Source organism: Hermetia illucens, chromosome 3 (genome assembly GCF_905115235.1).
Source record: "Hermetia illucens chromosome 3, iHerIll2.2.curated.20191125, whole genome shotgun sequence".
Lineage (NCBI taxonomy): Eukaryota > Metazoa > Arthropoda > Insecta > Diptera > Stratiomyidae > Hermetia > Hermetia illucens.
The window spans coordinates 55,016,100-55,035,553 of NC_051851.1; the positions used below are offsets into that span (position 1 = coordinate 55,016,100).

General features: G+C 39.4%; 1 protein-coding gene across 16 annotated transcripts in view; it reads left to right on the plus strand.

Moving 5' to 3' along the window:
* The window catches only part of LOC119651794 (protein lap4), a 460,994-nt gene that overhangs the window by 252,638 nt on the left and 188,902 nt on the right, over positions 1-19,454 (plus strand). For 12 of the 16 annotated variants that reach the window (XR_005249491.1, XM_038055565.1, XM_038055563.1 and 9 more), the window contains 5 exons: positions 2,272-2,627; positions 7,996-8,220; positions 8,330-8,527; positions 13,537-13,723; positions 13,785-14,083. Coding sequence is in view for 15 of the 16 variants with exons in the window: in XM_038055565.1 (XP_037911493.1) it covers positions 2,272-2,627; positions 7,996-8,220; positions 8,330-8,527; positions 13,537-13,723; positions 13,785-14,083 (1,265 nt within the window). In the remaining variant the exon portion in view is untranslated. Of the gene's footprint in view, positions 1-1,335; positions 1,443-1,504; positions 1,833-2,271; positions 2,628-7,995; positions 8,221-8,329; positions 8,528-13,536; positions 13,724-13,784; positions 14,084-19,454 lie in introns of all 16 variants that reach the window. The other 4 variants (XM_038055574.1, XM_038055571.1, XM_038055570.1 and 1 more) reach the window with 1 other exon arrangement.

Genomic DNA, 19,454 nt, shown 5'->3' on the forward strand with positions numbered 1-19,454 from the left:
TTCTTAGAATGATTAATTTTTCACTTGAAGTGTATACTTTTTTGTCATATTATCCCCTGGAAATACCAAGAGTTTGATATAATTGAGATTTAACAGCTTGGATAGGTATTCTTTAATTGATACATGTATGGTAGTTTGAATTGTAATCCTCGCTAATATTTTTTGAATGTACGAAAATGACATTTTATTTCTTCCAACTGGCTTTCTATAAACTCGAAATTAACGAGTTTTTGTTAATATGGATATATTCAACCGCCCTCATTATTTCTTAAAACCTTCTCCAACTATTATACCTTTGCAAACATTATCAAAACATGACGGAACCACCAGCTAGTTTTGAAGTTTTTAGATGTTTTTTTTTCTCCGATATTTTTTTCCAAAGTCACGCATCCGACTTCATGCGAATTAATCTTTATAGTTTTTGGCAAATTTTAGACCCAAAAATGGTTTTTTATATTGAGTGACAATTTGCCTGGGATTCTAAGAAACATGGATGCTCCTCCAGCTCCGGAAATGGGGCTTTATGCTAAATAAGAAAGTATTTGTGCCATTGAAATTAAAGGTTTAACCCTATTTGTAACTTGAAAAAAAAATCAATTATTGCATTTTTTTAAGCAAAGCTAAGAATACGTCCTTAACATATCAAGTCGATCCGAAAAAATTAGCTCAGATATCATCGTTGAAAGAGAAGAATTCGTTCGTAAATGACTTGAAGTTGAAACTTTAAACGCGTTTTTCTACAAATTAGATGTTCGAAGGCCGTGACCAAAATTGCTCGAAAGCTACTGAAGCGATCTTTTTGATGCCTGACGAGTTTATTCAATATGTAATAGTGTAGTGTTTAATTATTCGATTTATTGCTAAAAAGTGACGTTTTATAACTCAAAAAAAAAAAAAAACGGTCAATTTTTTTATTTAAAAATCAAACCGTTTACTTGAACTGCCCGCCATATTGTGAATAATCCCGACCTTTTAAATTCTCCGATTAAACACTAGTTCTTACTGTTATTTATTGTATTCTCTCCAAAGTTTTTAAAAGCTTCTACTTCGTTTCTTGTATGAACACGGGCAAATAACTTAATGTATAAGTATATTGAGGATTTCGAGCGCATATAGGGACAGAATCAGGAGAAAAGTATCTTGCAGAAAGTAGTGAAGTTGTACAAACTATTTTTTTAAAGATTTCTCTCTATATGAGTTAAATACATATCCTCTACGATGATTCCAATGACATTCAGCCCTTTTTATAAAAATATAAGTGCACAGCCAAAAATACTCCCACAAGGAACATTATATTGATTCAAAAATCAATTTCTTCGCTGGGAATTCTTCCAGGTCATCGAAAGCAGATATACTGAAATACCATAAAAGCGACATCAAAAACAATTCAGCACATAATATTCCCCTTCTCTTTCCTTCTGCTTTAACATCAATTTTCAATGGTAAATCCTTTCAACAAAATGCAGAGATTCTTTGAAAGAAACTTTTAAACTTACCACCATAGTTACCGCCACCACCGCCTGAAATTTTGCACACTATTCAAGGGAAATAATACGGGATACCATTAATTTATTTGTTGGAATAAGATTTTCTAAATGCGGCAAAAATGTTCAATATACAATTTAAAATAAAGGAAGGAAGTAATTCGTTGCCACGATCCTCGTCTACAAATTCTCGACATCGACGCAACTCTGCAGGAAGTTATACAACAAACAGCTTAAGAAGTTCCTTATCTAGTCGAAGCCCGTATAATTCATTGCGTCGAAAAGATAAGAAAGTTCGTATAGTAACAACTCGTGAGAGGGATCGAGACCATGACAATATCGTAAATGGTAAGATATTGGAAGATGATGCGAGTTATCTTGATTGTATAATTTTGAGTCCTTTACAATAATCCTCTGAGCCGATTCCGGATTCGCTCGCTTGCCTTCAATGAATTAATAAATCTTTGGTAGCAGATTCAACTTTTAGGGATTTCCAGAATTTTTATCTCATCATCAATGTTATTCAAACACTCTCGCATTTCGCCCACCAAGACGACAACCCCGAAACTTTCTCCGAGTATCGAGCTGTATCCTTTGTCTTCCAATTTTAGTTTCAGCTGAATATTATCAACACTTCCTTTTGTGCCCACACTCGAGCCATAATCAATACTTAATGTACACATTAAAATCTTTACTGTACAAAAATAGATTGTCCTATCAAAGGCACACGCTTATATTTATATCGAACTTTTCTGAATAATCCCCTTCTCATTTTCTTTCATTGCAGATGATGTAGATAGTGTGACGGAACTTCGTGAAGAGCAGCATGAAATTCATATCGAACGAACATCAGCCGGATTGGGATTAAGTATAGCGGGTGGTAAAGGCTCCACCCCATATAAGGGTGATGATGAAGGAATATTCATTTCAAGGGTAACCGAAGGTGGTCCGGCAGATTTGGCTGGATTGCGCGTAGGAGATAAAGTGTTGAAAGTAAATGGAGTCTCTGTGGTTGATGTAGATCATTATCATGCCGTCGAAGTGCTAAAAGCATGTGGAGCTGTACTTGTCCTGTTTGTTTCACGTGAAGTGACAAAATTAGTAGGTCATCCTGTATTCAGCGAAGATGGTTCTGTGGCACAGGTAAGCTTGATGACCGAATGAAAGCAACTACTACTAAGTATTATTTGTGGACTTTAGTAATATATTTACTTGTAATTTATAATACAATGGATCAGGTCACGATATTATTTTAGGATTCGATGATGGGTATTATTAAACGATTGCTTCAGAGTTGCCAAATATTGGGTTGGGGAAAAAGAAATGTCGTATTTGTGATCGAAATTTGACGCTTTATTTTACATACTTAGAATTATTCGATTTAAGTCAAATATGCGCCGTTTTGTTCGCAAATTTGTTGCCATTTAGAGGGTAACTTCATTATCCCCCCCTTATAAAACTCTTCTCCTTATTTGCAAAAAAACTCAGCCAGCCACTTTTCGCAAGTCTCTTTTGAGGCTAACTTAGTAGTACCAAGAGCGTTTTGCATGGACCTGAAGAGATGGTCATCACTTGGTGCCAGGTCTGGACTATACGGTGGGTGCGATAGGACTTCCCATCCGAGCTCCCGTAGCTTCTGGCGGGTCATCAAAGATGTGTGAGGCCGAGCGATGTCCTGGTGGAACACAACACCATTCGCATTGACCAATTCTGGCCGCTTCTGGTCAATCGAGTTGCTCACAGTAGAGGACCAAATTGAGGGTCTGGCCATAGCTGAGCAGCTCATAGTGGATGATTCCCTTCCAATCCCACCAAACACACAGCAAAACCTTCCTGGTCGTCAATCCGGGCTTGGCGATCGTTTGGGCCGGCTCGCCGCGCTTCGACCACGATCTTTTTCGCTTGAGGTTGTTGTACCTGATCCACTTTTCATCACCAGGTACCATTCTCTTCAAAAATGGGTCGAATTCGTTCCATTTCAGTAGTGAATCGCAGGCATTGGTTCGGTCCAAAAGATTTTTTTGCGTCAACTCGTGTGGCACCCAAACATCCAGCTTTTTTCGGAATCCAATCTTCTGCAAATGGTTCCAAACGGTTTTATGGTCTATACCCAGTTCCTGGCCAATCGAGCGAATGCTCACACGCCGGTTTGCTTGGATGATTTCGACGATTTTATCGGTTTCTACGACAATTGGCCTACCAGTACGGGGTGTATCTTCGACGTTCACTACACCAGAACGAAATCGATCAAACCAACGCTGTGCTGTGCAAATCGTTACAGTATCGGGCCCATAAACTTCACAAACCTTTTCGGTCGCCTTCGTTGCATTTTTACCTCTCAGGTAGTAAAAACGTAAAATATGACGAATTTCTTGTTTGGTGGACTCCATCTTTGACGCTCTATAACTTGAGACTGAAACGTACGATCACAACACTGTCAAAGAGACACTTTTAGCACAGACTGTCTTCTTCAAATCGCCATATAGTATGATCCGATGCGATAAGTACAACCCAAGATATGTTTAAGTGTCGCCAACTATTGACCAAATACATTTCTTTTTCCCCAACCCTATATTTTTATCCCAGCTAGCTTACTCAGGCTTGTGAGGTTAGTTTAATCTTTATTGGAGAAAAACTCGATGAAAGGGAGAGCTGGTTCCCGAAATACTGTTTTGACAGACAATGGACGATACTCTGAATGTGGTTGAAGTGCTTCGTTATAAGTGGTGAAATACGGACACCAGAATGCGAATATAGTTTATGTTGCCCTCGCTTCATAAGGTAACCTGGTACCATAGAGTCGAAGTCAATTTTTGGGTTTCCTTCATTAGCTTAAATACAGAGCGAATCTCAAACAATTTCTCCTTCCTCTGTCGGTTGACTTATAAAAGAAGCTTAATCAAATAATTATGTAGTAAGCGGAACTCGTTACTTAATTCATATATTTCATTTACTATACTACTCTGGTCCCCAAACTTAATGCAAGGGATGTTTATATGCTGTCGTCAGTCTTTGATTGCTGATATGAGCAAGGTTGTGTCTTTCCATGCAGTACGTATTCAGGTCGTAGAAAAATGCTCCGCAGGGTGCATACCTTCCTTTGAGGAACTTTAATTTATTCATTATAATCGACCCCAATTTGCAAGGGTATTAATATCTTGTTCAATCGTTATGATGCTTGGTTTGTTAAATGAATTTTCCAAACTTTTTGTTTTTTGGAGGAATGTAGTGAGGTAACTCTGGTTCTCAAAGGAAATGAAATTCTATAGTTGTTCTAATTATGACCTACTCGGATTAAATAAAGAATACAATCAAGACCGCGGTGAAATTTGCGGGGAGTGAAGAAGTGAGGCAACGTGTGTTTTGGGCCGAAACACTTACTCATTTCTACACTTGATTCCTTAAAATAGTTGTTCTATCAAGTGTGTTCATTGAAGATCATACATCCGTACATCGTACTATCGAATGGCATCTAGATCAGGGGTCGGTGTTTAACTTTGGGCGAAACTGAGCGACCATCCTCATCCAGAAGACATCCCCTAAATCTGCTGCTGACTAAGATATGGATTGGATGAATGAGCTGGATGGTCGTTACCGGTCAGTCGAAATTCAACTAACCTTATATCGGGCTCTGCGCGGGCGCGCGAAAAATGTGGACCCAATGACGACGGGGTGGAAGATGCAGGAAGCCACAAACCACTCACCGTTGTGATTACAGCTCCCTAGACCATGCTTCCCCATCATATATTATCAGAGCCGATTTTGGCTTTATATTATTGGAAGGTTCTTTTGGACCGCATTGAGCTACTCATAGGAACCCTCCTCATTCTCTTTTGTGTTGGTACTTGTTTCCAGGGTTCAGGTAGCGGGTTCTCACTTGTTTCTGGCAGGCTTTTCGAGGACAATAATACAGTGCCGCGGAAGACAGCGGAGTGCTCCGCAGAGTTCTATCACTTCGCCTAACCACAAAATGTCCAGTATGCATCTTTAAAATTTCCACTCAAATTAGGGGAATTCGGTACTCTGGCGGGCCTCCGTACCATTTGTGACGAGCGTATCAACGAACGTCTCAAATCCAAATCTACCGCGATGTCGTCCGTCCTGTCGTCCTCTATGATTCTGAGTGTTGGCCGACTATAAAACACAATGAACGGCGTCTTGTGGTAATGGAGACGAAGATGTTGCGTTGGACTAGTGACGAGACACATTTTGATCACATCCGAAATGAGGATATCCGCGATCGTTATGGGGAGATAGGCGTCTTCGATGGTATGTTCACGCAATTCGCGCTAACGAGAATTCACTTGCCAAGATTGATCTGAACATCGAACATCGGTAAACAACCAAAAGACAGGCCGAAACTAAAAACTAGTATTCAGAAATTACTTGCAAAATGACGAACTAGAGAATTATTTCTCATCTTTTCGGGTGAAAATGTTGTTCACCTTCCCTACCGCGCTATTTTTATCAAATCATCATGTACCGGTACCCAAGCCCATTATCCGAAAGCTGACGCCATATTGCAAAATCCGACAATTGTTATGATTTTGCAGAAAAAAATAAAAATGTTCCTTCTATGGATTTTCGGGTCTTTAGTTTTACCTTGGGAATATTTGAATGAGAAAGTTTGCAAGTCTACTATCCAGGCTGTTACGATCAAACATTTCTGGGGAATATAAAAAGCATAGTGTCCTACTTCCTTTGAAGTGTAAGTGTAACGTTGCTGCTAGAAATCAGTTCTGTCTGTGATTGATTATGAGAAAACGAATTTGTCGTCTGAACCCATTGTTAATCTTATCCTGTCTTCCGGTTTTCTTTCAAGAACTTGCTATTGAAACCTCTTTTTGAATGAATGGACGCCCTTAAATTCTGGCGGATGACTGTGTAGAAACCGCTTCTTGACGATACAACCAAGGTCGTCATCGGTTTATATGTTTTTTCGTAACGGAGAATGTAGTTATTGATTTTTTTAGCATATGAATGTAACATTCGCTATTGTGTGTCCTTTTCAAGAATGATGTCCGTTAGGCTTGTTGGCCAAGACTCGATGAAAATGAATGGAGTTCGCAATAGATAGCGTGGAGTTCAGACACTTTACCTGCTTTTCATCGTTTTCGAGAAAGCAACATAAACAGGGGAGATCGTATCGATCGATCTACGCAGAAGGGGTTTTCCAGACACGTTAGTTAACATTAGTATTAGCTGTTACCAGTGTAACATGACACAAAATGTCATGGGCTACTCCGCGGTGAAATCTCAAAGGAATTTGGAATCCAATGCGGAATCCGTCAGGGTTACTTCTTGCCACATCTATATAATTTTTTCTTGTTATCGGTGACGTTCTTCATGCTGCCTTATCCGAAGGACATATGTTTGCTCTCCCATCGAGTCTTCTTCCGCTAACTTGATGTGGATGGACGATTATAGCGATTAACACTGTTAGATTCGTATTCACTGCTTTGGTTAAAATTTAGAAAAGCACAATTGTTATATCTCAATACCAACATCAAGCTAAAACTGTTCTATACTAATATTTTTTCTGTATTGGTGTGTGGAAGTTGCACATAGAAAATGATCACCACTGTTACGCAAAAGCTCCAAGCTTTCGTCAACATCGGGAGACGCTGGCTTGGTACAATTTTGAGTGAAAAACTTCGTTGTCGAACAAACCACTTACCCGTGGCGGTACGTAGGTCACATATTAAAGAAGGGCGACAACTCCATTGCTGCCTACGCCAGAAGGCAGAGGAGTGCTTCACAGATTCTTACTTCGGTTGGAATCCTGTGTCATCTTGCAATAATAGTGGATTTGGACGAGTTGTTCGTCCCAAGAACGCGTGGCTCAGAACGATGGAAGAAGGGTGGCAGCGTCTTGGAAAGTCTTGTGGGGAGCTAAAATGCATTTCAATAACTCGTCAACTTTGGTGCGTGGGCTTCACGAATATGTTCTCTATCCATAGTTGCACTTATGAGAAAATAAATATGGAAGCGAATTCAGTGAAACATTATGAAATCTAATGCATTTAAGATTGCTTCTAATTTAATTAGTTCATTCCAGTAGAGCGAGAGAGATTTGCTAATATTATAAGTTCAAAGATTGAAATTAGTCAACTTTGTAATACTCTAAATTTTTTTGATTCTATGGGGTTCCGCCTTTTCGATTAGAAAGAAATATCGCAATTAACCCAATAAATTGAGCTTCCATTTGCATGAAAATAACATGGCATATTTTTTGATATTACTATTAAATAATTCCTGTTGGGGAAGCTAGCTAATCTGGTGACGAACCATGTATATTACGTTCTACAAACCCTTAAAAACGAAAATCTCATCAACAACGCTAGATGCTTTCAATTAAATTCGCTTAATGGAATGCAAATGATTATATATGATGAATTTCAAGCATGTTTTCGCCACAAGGCGTAAACAAGTAGGACGTCCACAAATGTTTTCAAAATGAATTTGCAAATGAAAACAAAAAAAATAATGCTCTCAATTTTATGTTTTACAGATAGCAATTACGGAACCATCACATGATATTCCAGCCAAAACAGTTCCTCCACCAATTCAAATTCCTCAACAACAACAACAGCCGGCAAATGTATCGCCGCAGCCACAAAATGTCTACAACACTTTGCAACAGCAGCAACCTGTCGCTGCCGTAACAACAACACCCGCAACACATGAACAACAAAATGCAAATGTCCAACCGAATGGCATTGTTGAGAATGGACGGGTGGGTTTTCAGTTTTTATTATCCTTGCTATTAGTGATGTTTTTCCGTCACATGTCTATGTGAAATTTCAACACTTATTTGCATGCATTTTCCTTTTTTTATCTCACAGGAGGTTGTGCATAAAGTGACGCTTCATACAACATTAATACGGGACCAAATTGGTCAAGGACTAGGTTTCAGTATTGCTGGCGGTAAAGGTTCGCCACCGTACAAAGATGATTGCGATGGGATTTTCATTTCTCGAATTACGGATGGCAGTCTTGCACATAGAGATGGCAAGATTATGGTCGGAGATCGGGTCCTAGCTGTAAGTATTAAATTTGTGCTATAACAGTAGCCGTTCGAAAATAAAGAAAATTTGTTTTAGATTGCGTTTTGCTACCTTTTGCAGATAAACTTTCGACTTTGTCTCTAACATTTTGTATGACAACAATTTTGAACGCTGGTAAATAGTTCTGCGCAGTCGAGCTAAGCAAACAATTATTATAACAAGTTAATTACCTCTGCATAGGAGACCCATATGTTCAATTCCTTGTGCTCAAAATAGCAGTTAGTCGATGGATTTTACTTTTGGTCGATTTTGTCATCATTCTACTTTTTTTTACCTGAGCTCCTATTATTTCCTACATGAATCAGGAATCTCTGAACTATCTGATTCAGAAATTGGAATAGTTCTGTACTTCCTATCTGAAGATTCGGATAGCAAGTAGAATATTGTCATCCTCTTAAAAGACACCTTCTTCGGTCATATTCATGACAGTGCTATTGGCACAGCAGACTTTAAAGCTAGTTTATTTCGCTGCGGAGATAAAAGCGGATCTAGTACTAATCAGCGAACAATATCGGAACCAACCATATGGCATACTGATTTGTTACGAACCGCTGTCGCTGTGTTCGGGACGATTCCCGAATTCGGGATCGCACGAAAGCCCGAGGGGATGTATTCCGTGTTGCGCTCGGCACGTTTGCATTGGTTGAATTCTTGACTGAAAAAATTAACAGATTCAATTTCCTGTACATCAATAAGTTTCTTATTATTCTCCGAATACGTATTTCGGCACCTGTTTGCTGCCTTCTTCAGCAGAATAAGTCCAGATATGACCTTAATCTAAATACAGTGGTTAAAAAAATTTGGTCAAAAAAATGAATACGAGGGGAAATGTAGGAAAACAATTCATTTATTATCCCAGAATGGGTTGTAACATACAAAAGAAACATTATTCAATACACATGTACCAACAAAAATGAGCCGTAGAAAAATGAAAGAAAATCCAACTTCGCAGCCAAAAAAAGTATGTCAACACTACAAATACTGAGATCAATCGGGCTCAAGAGACAGGAGAGCCATGTCCGGATTGCATACGCTTTATGTTTCGGATCGTTATCCTGATAAAGCTGAAACGAGTCTAAGATGCCTAGTTTCTCAGCACTCTGGTGCAGATTTTCTTTTAAAGTTTTGATGTAGTCTTTTGTAGTCATCATTCCATCAATAAACTGCAATGCGCCTACCCCTGACGTCGCGAAACAACCTCAAACCATGACATTTCCGCCACCATGTTTATTGAGTAACATTCGCATTTTTAAGGTTTTGTCTGTCTGTCTGTTTGTCTGCCTGCCTGTCTGTCTGTCTATCACACGCACTTTTATCAGAAACGGCTGTACCGATTGACACGAAATTTGATGAGAAGGTGGGAACTGTGATCGCCCAGACATACAGTGAGTGATAGCCTTCTACGTTGAGATTTAGGGGTGGTACCATACATGTAAAAGGGGGTGTAAATTTTTTCTTCAAGGAATATAGTCATGTGGGGTATCAAATGGAAGGTCTCGATTAGTACTTTTTGAAGCCTGTCTTGACTTTGCTAGAAAGGCGGGGAGTGGGCGAGGTGGAAAGTGATGATTCTTTAACGGTCCCATTCGCAGAAACTACCCAACCGAAAAATTTGAAAAAATTCATGAAGCTGCCTCTATATGGTGTCCTGGCCCCAAAATACTATCCATATTGATATCTTTTCAAATTAAGTTAATAATAGTATATTACCATGTTTTTTTTGGGAAAATTGAGTAAAACCCCCCTTAAGTTTATCTCAGAGTTATGGTAGTAGTATAAAATATAATATGAAGCATATTATCTACAAGTTGGATCAAAATCTTACTGTTAGTAACAAAGTTACAGTAGCTCAAAGTTGTCTTTACCGTGTAAATTTACAACCCGAAGTACTAAATGAGATATGCTAAATGCATATGTGTAAGGGGCTACGTACAAATGGGATAGTTCTAAACTCAAGTATACTCACAGAAGAAGCAAACAAAGCCTTTCATACCTGAAGCGCCCAGCTTCCGGTTTCCGGATTTGTTCTCATTAAATTCAGTGTTTGATTTTCGCCAGACTTTTACCTTCCCGTCGCTACCGAACAAATTCATTTTGGACTCGTCACAGACGATAATCGTTCCGTTTTCGTCCTTCGAAATATACTTCTGCAGACTCGAGGCGCTTTTTCTTATTCACTGAAGAAATGTACGGTTTGTTGCGAGCGGTTCGAGAACCAAACGGTTACTTAAAACGTTACTTTTCAAAAGTTTTTTAATTGTTTGACCCGAAATGCTGGTGAACCCTTGACTAACCTGTTCAGCACTTATTTTAGGGTTAAATTGAACTTTTCGAAGGATAACTCGCAAGTCTTGTCAATCCTAGCCTCGTTTTTATAACCCTGGCGTATTTTATAAACAGTTTATGGTCTCATAAGCAATAATTCTGCAATTTTGTAAACCGATAAACCTTTTTCTGAATTCAAAATCATCATCTGGCGTTATCGGTATTACCCATCGATCGGAAAACCTCATTAACAACATAGCGTACTAACAATTTTCTTATGTTGACATACATTTTTGATTGTGAATTAAGACTTTGTTTTCATTTTCCTATTACTGTACTTTAGATGTGCACATGGATACTTTTATGTCCGATGTAAATCGGAAATATGTGTGCGACCAATTTATATATATGCATATATAAGTATAGTATTCGGTAATAGGCAATGTTTGTTTAAGGTGTACTTATTTACGTCTGTAATATGTACCTAGCTTTTGTAGTTTAAAAAAGATGAGATAAACACAAAACCTTCATATCCGAAGCGCCAGCTTCCGGCATCCGGACTTGTTTCATCGTTGTTGACAAACTTTTTTTGACTACTGTATATACTAAATATTTTAATCCCTTATCTTAATGACTAAGCCTTAATTACTATTTACTTAATTAATTCTCTATTGTTTGAACAAAGTTGTTACGCGATTTCGTTCCTTGGTATCCTGCATCTTCCTTATTAAGCTATGATTTAGAGTTAACAGAAATCGATTTTAATGGCTGTGTCCACAATGCATGATTTCTATTTTTCAAACCGTTCTTTGGTAAGAGGTATTGACAAAAGTTGATGGACCATGGATCGGTAAGCGGCCATTTTATGTTGATGTGAGTGGTTAAACGTCCTGGCGACGGTACGTTGTGTACTCGATGGTTTTGTATATATGTTGAATTGCAAGCTATTATTATTCTGTAGTATTTTGATGTCGAGAAAGGGAATTCCACCGTTTGATTCCTCTTCCATTGAGAATTTTATATTGAAGTACCAAAGGAAATTGGAATTTGTTTATTTTGAGCCGAGCGGATGGCTTGGCCTGGATTTGGTGTTTAGGAATAACGTTTTTCAGCGGCTATGTCAGCCTAGCTAGCGGGAAATGCATTTCAAACTCCGCCTGTTATCAGTGCACGGGCAAAATTACGAAATTTTTTGAAGCTCTTAGAATAGGCAGATCCGTACTGGAGGATGCTTCAGAAGGTGGTAGCGCTATATCCGACACTGTCGTAAATTCAGTAACGCCTCTCGTAACGGCAGTCTACGGGGCTTTTATACCCTCGAAGTCACCTTTTTATCTACCTGTAGAAAAAGTATCATTAGTTCAGCTGCTTGGCACAATGTTTAGAAAGAGATTATTAAGAGCCAAAACTAACGGTCAAGCATTTTGAATTAACCCTCGATTTGAAGGTGAGCTTTTTCGGGTAAATCGAAGCAGCAGGTAGTGATGGTGGTCGCAGAGGTGACTCCCGTTACCCTTCTTGCCAAGGAACGTAGCACGATTTACAAGTGCAAAATAAGAGGCTTATGGGAGGTGGTTGCCTATGAAGAATAACAACATATACTCAGCAGGCAGATAGATTATTAGTGGTGTGATTTCGAAGGTGATTAGTTTGCCAAACTTTTCAAGAAAAAGATTGTTTTAGAAGGCAGTTTCCTTTATTGGCTAATAGTAATTTAAAATATAGTTTTACAAATACATATTTCGGGCGGTCCTCAGCAGATGCAAAGGGGGGATGTACACATTTTTACCCCAAATGTATTCATGTTGGGTATCAAATGAAAGTTCTCGATAAGTACTTTCGAAAGCAAGCCTTAGTTTTGATCTTTGTTGGAAGGGCGGGGAGTGCGGAGCGTCGAAATTGATGATTTTTTTACGGATCCTTTTTAAGAAACTACCCAACCGAAAAATCTGGAACAATCATGGAGGTGCTTCTGTACGGTGTCCAGGCTTCAAAATACTCTCCATACCCATATCTGCTCAGATTAAGTTACATAATAATAGTATATTACTATGTTTTTGGGGAAATTGACCAGAAACTCCCCTTTAGTTTCTCTGAGAGCTACAAAGTAGCAATAGCAGTAAAATAGACTATAGTATGAAGTATGATATCCCCAAGTTTGATCAAAATCAAAGTTGAGTTACACTAACTCAAAGTTATCCTTTCCGTGTAAATTTACTGAAAGCTAAAGTTTGACATGCTAAATATACATTACGGGCTACGTACAGATGGGATTTTTCTGCACTCAAATATACTTACAGTAGCAACAAACAAAATCTTTCATACCTCAAAGGTTTAGCTTCCGATTTCCCGACTTATTTCTTGTGGGAGTTTGAATGGGATTCACAGGCAACTTTACAACAGATTGATGGGGGGCAACAGTTGTTAGAAAGATGCTGGGGAGCGTTGAAAGATGGGCCCGTTTCCGCATTCTGTGGTGAAGAAGATGGAACTCGATTAATTTCCAAGCTTTTCTAATTTCAACAAGTTATAATTTTCGACCGGCTACTATTTTTAAAATATGATGTATATGTAATGTAGAAATTTCTTCCGGGTATTTTCCAATTTGTGTCTATAGAATAAATACGAGTTGCTAAATTTTCTAAAAATTTAAGATTCTGTCATTCGCCAAAAAATATATATGATAAATCTACTAATACTGTCTATTTCTTCTTTCGTAGATCAATGGAGTCGATATGACCACAGCATATCATGAAACGGCCGTTCAACTCTTAACCGATCATCAAAGGTTCGTTCGGTTAGTATTGCAGCGTGAGATTCGAGGTCCTCTCGAACCACCACAAAGTCCGCGCAGTCCTTCTTTGTTGAAGGGACTGAGCCCTACCGGCTACATGGCCAATCGTCCAGGTAATTTTAATTACATTTTCTCCTGAATCAAAAAAAATATAACTTTCATTTCTATCTTTAGGCTACAAACGTTCTATTGGCGATTTAGTAGCCGAGTCAAATAAATACATCACACAACCAATTGCCTACGATACAAATAAAAATACTGTTGTTGAACAAACAACAATTACAAAAACAAACGGTTTCGATCAAAATTCCGCCCCAGCAGAATCCATTCCACATGATATGCAGAACGAGAATGTGCAAATCCAGCCTGTTCCTGCACCACGTCGTTTAACTTCAAGCAATTCCATGTCTAGTGATGCACCAAATCAACAAAATGGTGCGCCTGGCGCAAAAATAACTGATGAAGAGAAAGAGGTATGATATGATTTGCTTTTGGTAAAGTATCTAGAATGTAAGGATTCTATTGCTTGCTAGAGTTAGATTAGGGCAATGAATAAATAAAATGAGATGGTCACAGAAATCACGATGCCATAAGTTTACAGGGTTCGAGATAGGTAAGTATTCGGCGGAAAGGATGATGTTCAATGGTTGGGATTATTAAAAAAGATATTAATTAGTAGAAGAAGGTGCTGAAATCCATTTGAATTTCGTTACATACATCTAAGAAGAAGAATCTATGGGGAATTTCTTGTGAGAATGTTTTTGCTGTCTTGTATAATCAATTCCAAAATGATTTGGTTTATTTGCATTTCCATCAGTTATCCTGTCGAAGTAAATTGAGCAAGTATTTTGATGAAAAAGTTTTGCTCCATATCGAATGTGGCCATAACCATAAAGATAATGGACGCTGCTTCTGTTACTTTATATTATTTTTTATTATATTTTGATACACACCTGCGTTGTATTCGTATTGCCCCCTTTGCTATGCTTATACTGCGGGATGTACCTTATTAGGCCTGAACCCAAATACAGTAATGAAACATCATTCAACAACAGTCAGAGTTTTTTCACAACTAATGACGACTATTTAAAAAAGTTAATTCCCTTCCATTAGTCATAACTATTTGTGATAGCGAATATCAGGTTCTTTAGAAGTTAAATGGTAGCATCTCTAAGATGTAAGTCAAGACTGTTGAAAGCAGAGGAAAATAATATTGTGTCATAAAATTATCTTTGGCGTATTTCTTTCTAATAAGGAAAGGAACGTTTACCAGCAATTACAAAAGGATAGAGGTTCTTTTAACTATTGCATCAAATGTACAGGTATAGCCTTGGACTTCCTCCAATTGCCTGTCCCCTATACTGCTAAACTTACCTTGCGTTTTCTTGCTTTGCGAAAAATGTCGGTATTCCGGTTAGATCGAATTTGACTACTAATCACTTTTGACACAAGCGTACTGCACCTAATGCTCTTTAAGTTTAGACCGACGATGAATTCCCCTAACTAGAAACAACTTCATTATTTTTGTGTGTGGAAGGTAGTTATTTTCCTTATTAACATAAATATTTCTTTCATTCTTGGTCCAATAGGCATGCTAGAATAAAAATTTCGGCATTTGTTAGTTCATAAATGTCAAGGAACAGGACAGTGTCAACGAAGATAATCACTTTTGTGTCCGAAAAAATTGTTTTTACCTTTTTGGCGTTGGTTCACCTGTCCAATCCATTTTTTGTTGTTATTTGGTTTCAGGAGGGCAATGGTGAACTCAAGTTTCATTCGTAGTTGTAAATCTACGCAAAAATTCGTCAGGACTTGGCTTGTTGCGCGCCAAATTCGAACTCCGAAACAATTTTTCGGTTCAACATCTGATGTTTTCTTCATTTTCATTCACACCCCAATGTAAAGAGTGTACATATTTTTGATTGAAGAGGAATTTGCGAAATATTTTCGTTTTAAATCTACGAAACCCGAACAGTAGCATATGAAATCTTGTGCCTTCTTCTGCTTCTTCACATTAACTATATGTAGTCGAGCCCACTATTTCAATTTTCTTCCAGTAATTCTTGAAGGTAGGGCGTCCCAAGTGCTGTCCCTCTCTCTTAAAAGCGGATTCGAACAATACTAAATGTTTTGCTTTAGTCGAGGGAGGGTAAAGCATGGTTGACTGATGGTAAAGTAAAAGAATATACAAGCTATTTGATATATTTAACTTTCCTTATCTACAGTTTCCTAGAAACAAGAACGGTGGCTGAGTATAAATAAAACAGTCGCTTTTTAAATTGGATTTTCCTGATGATACTGAGCTATGCCATATTTAAATAGCCATTATATAGTTAAAAAAGCCCACGGACCCTCTTCCCGCCCAACCGGACCGAGGGGCGACCAACCTAAGGATGGGCTGAAGGCAACATCCAAAGGCCCGCATCACAGCGATGATGCGTTTTAACACAAAGTGTGTGCGACCATGCGAAAATGTATTACTACATCTCGATTGTCGCAAACACTTCAGCCAATGACGCGGAGGTTCTACACTACAGAGACATGGCTCTTATATCGAAGACAGTGCGGATCAAGACTGAAACCCATTAGGTCAGATTGTTACCGAACAGGACTCTTCGGACTATAGCACAGGTTGCAAGGATAACCGCTTTTTGCATCTCCATGTATAGTCCAGCCCTAAAATCGAGCGTTTTCAGCGCTTTATGTAAGTTCTGCGGAACTAATCCCGTCGCTGAAATTACTACTCAGTCTGTTTCATATCGTCTGCCAAGGGGCCGTAGTTCCAGATTTTTTCGTGCTGTTTTTCAACAGTGTTCCGGTCCAACGGTACGGCTACATCGATTATAAAGCACGCTCGTTCTTCCTTCAGAACCAGAACTATTATAGATCGGGTCTGTTATGATTAACACTATGGTCGGTGGCAATAGTGTGATCCCACAGTAGTTTGACCCGATCATTTTCCAAGATTCTCTGCGGAGTGTACTTATAGTAAGGATGGTAGGTTTCCACTAAGTTATACTTCAACGCAAGGTTTTGATGGAGAATCTTGCAGACGGAGTTATGACGATTGGTGTACTCGGTACCGCTCAACATCCTGCACGTAGATGTTATGTGCTGGATGGTCTCCTCTTCACAGTTGCATAACCTACAACTGGAGTTGGTGATTGAGGAGTCGTGAAGAATGTACCGTTTATAATTTTTTGTTGGGAGCGAAGCATCCTGAATTGAAGTTAGGAATGCTTCGGTCTCATAGAAAAGTACACCATTTGTCAACCATTTGTTGGAGGCTTCGATGTCAATGCCTGACAACAACAAATTTTTTATATGACCTCCGTGCATGGGTTTCTCTTTCCACATGTCGATCTTCTGTTGGACTGAAGTAACATTCGACATGGGATCCCATTCTCTGCTTCTCAAGTTCAAAGGAGATAATTTATTATTTGCCATGACGGTAGCCTGATGTATTTCGCTAGAGGATTGTTTCTCATAGAAAAACTCACGAAGAGAATGCATTTGATTGTAGTGCAACGTTTTTAAATCAAGTACCCCCCTTCCTCCCTGATGACGTGGGATAGTGATCCTCAATTTTTCGGCAGCTCTATTATGCATGTTGTTGTTTGCAAGAACTACCCTTACCCGTCTATTGACTTAGCTTCTAAATCAGAATTACTCCACTGTATCACACCGAAAGTGTATAGAAGGACGGGAATAGCGAAGGTATTGATTGCCATGATCTTATTTTTCCCGTACAGCTCAGTTTTAAGGACAAGATCCAGACGCCGTTCAAATTCCCCCAGCAACTTAGATTTAATTATTGCCACAGCAGGTGTTGTTGCTTGCAATATGCCGAGGTATTTGTAGACGTCGTCCGAATCCATACCCTCAATTCGGATGTTATTTTGGCTGTATCCTTCGTTGTCGGTGTGTTTTCCCCGAACAATTGTTTTTATGCGACATTTCTCCAAACCCAACTGCATGCCGATATCCCTGCTGAACTGATGGTGATGTCCAGCAAGGAGCGAAGTTGGTTCTCGTCTTTGGCATACAATTTGATGTCGTCAATGTACATTAAATGGCTTAATGTACATTTCGACAATATGCCATGCTTGACTTGGAACCCGTATTTGCTTTCATGCAAAAGATGGGATAGCGGATTCAAAGCCAAACAAAATCACAGTGGGCTTAGAGAGTCGCCTTGGAAAATGCCACGCCTGATTGGTATCTCTCCTGATGTTTGTGAGGATACCGAAAGCTTCGTGCTCCAATTCTTCATTACTGTTCTCAGAAGAAGAATGACATTCGGGTTGATTTTATACAAGCGTAACACTTGTAGTAACCACGAATGTGATATGGAGTCAAAGGCTGATTTATAATCGATGTAGGCTGTCGAGATGTTTCGTTTTTGGTGGACAGCCTGCTTTACAGCTACCGTATCGATTATAAGCTGTTCTTTGCAGCCTCGGGAGTCTTTTGCGCATCCTTTTTGCTCCTCAGCTATCAATTTATGAACATCAAGATGTTTTGAGATGTTCGCGCACAGAACTGAAGTGAAGAACTTGTAGATGGTAGGAAGACAAGTAATTGGTCGACATTTTGAAGGGCAAGAGACACCCTGTTCCTTGGGGATGAGGAAAGTTATCCCCTTGGTGAAAAATGGTGGAACTAAATCAGGATCGGCAATCATCTGATTAAATTGATTTGCCAATATCCTGAGTGCTCTTGAACCGCTTCAGCCAGAAGTTGTGAATCTTGTCAACGCCTGGCGCCTTCCAGTTACCTGCCTTGTCAAGGGCTGCTTCAACGTTGCCTTCAGTTACGTCAGGCATGGTCATTTCGGGGAGGGCCTCGCATGAACGCATAAGGTGTGGGAGCCACGCTGCTTCTAAATTGCAACGGCTGGATTCGCTCCAAACACTTCTCCAGAAGTCTTCTGCCTGATCCAGATCGGGGTTACTTTCCCTATCTGAGCTGGTGAGATTTTTGTAGAATCCCCGTTGGTTCTGGAAGAACAAGGTGTTGTCTGTCCTTCGCTGAAAGCTTTTCTGATACCTACGGATGCGATTGGAGCATACCGCAAGTTTCTGCTTCAGCACCTCGAGGATTTCTTCGATTGGCATATCATTGGACAGATGGTAGTTTCCAATGATGTTCGCAACGCATCTGTGCACTCTTGGTGATGGATTTCCAAGGAGTGCTTGCGTCACACGACCAATCTCCTTTCTCAACTTTTCGACTCTTTTGTTGAGTCAAAACACCCAGAACGGTAAAGTCCTTCTGCGCATACCTCTGTTATTCGCTCTAAGATGTTGGTTATGGAGACGAATAACCGTGGCAGCTGCAACGTAGAGAAACCTCTGTAGCAGTAATCTCGCTAGCCAAACGATCAGCCAAAATTCTGTCAACGGCAGCAATGATGTTAGTAGTTGCCGAAGTAAACTTCAGTTTTGAGATCTTTGGCCTAGCGTCTGGGAGAATCTCAGCATACTCTGTGAATGCGACCTGGAATGCGGTCAAAGCCTCATTATAAATTATAAAACCATACGACGCCTAGGTCTCCCGTCCCTGGTGGTTGACGGCATAACCGCCAAAACATCCAAGGGCGAAGAGCCACTCTGATGTTGTTGAACGACCCTTAATCATGTTGGGTACTGTCTTCGTGTCCCTGGGGTCCCATTAAAAAAAATTAAATTGTTTTCCCCAATTTTATTCCCACGAGTATTGGGGAAGCAGTCAACCCTGCAACAGAGCCCCAATGTTGCAATGCCCCATGGTTACCTCCAAAGGTAGGGAAGGTATTTGGAGGGGAGCCGCTGAAATACAGTGTACCGTCACTGCAATTCATCC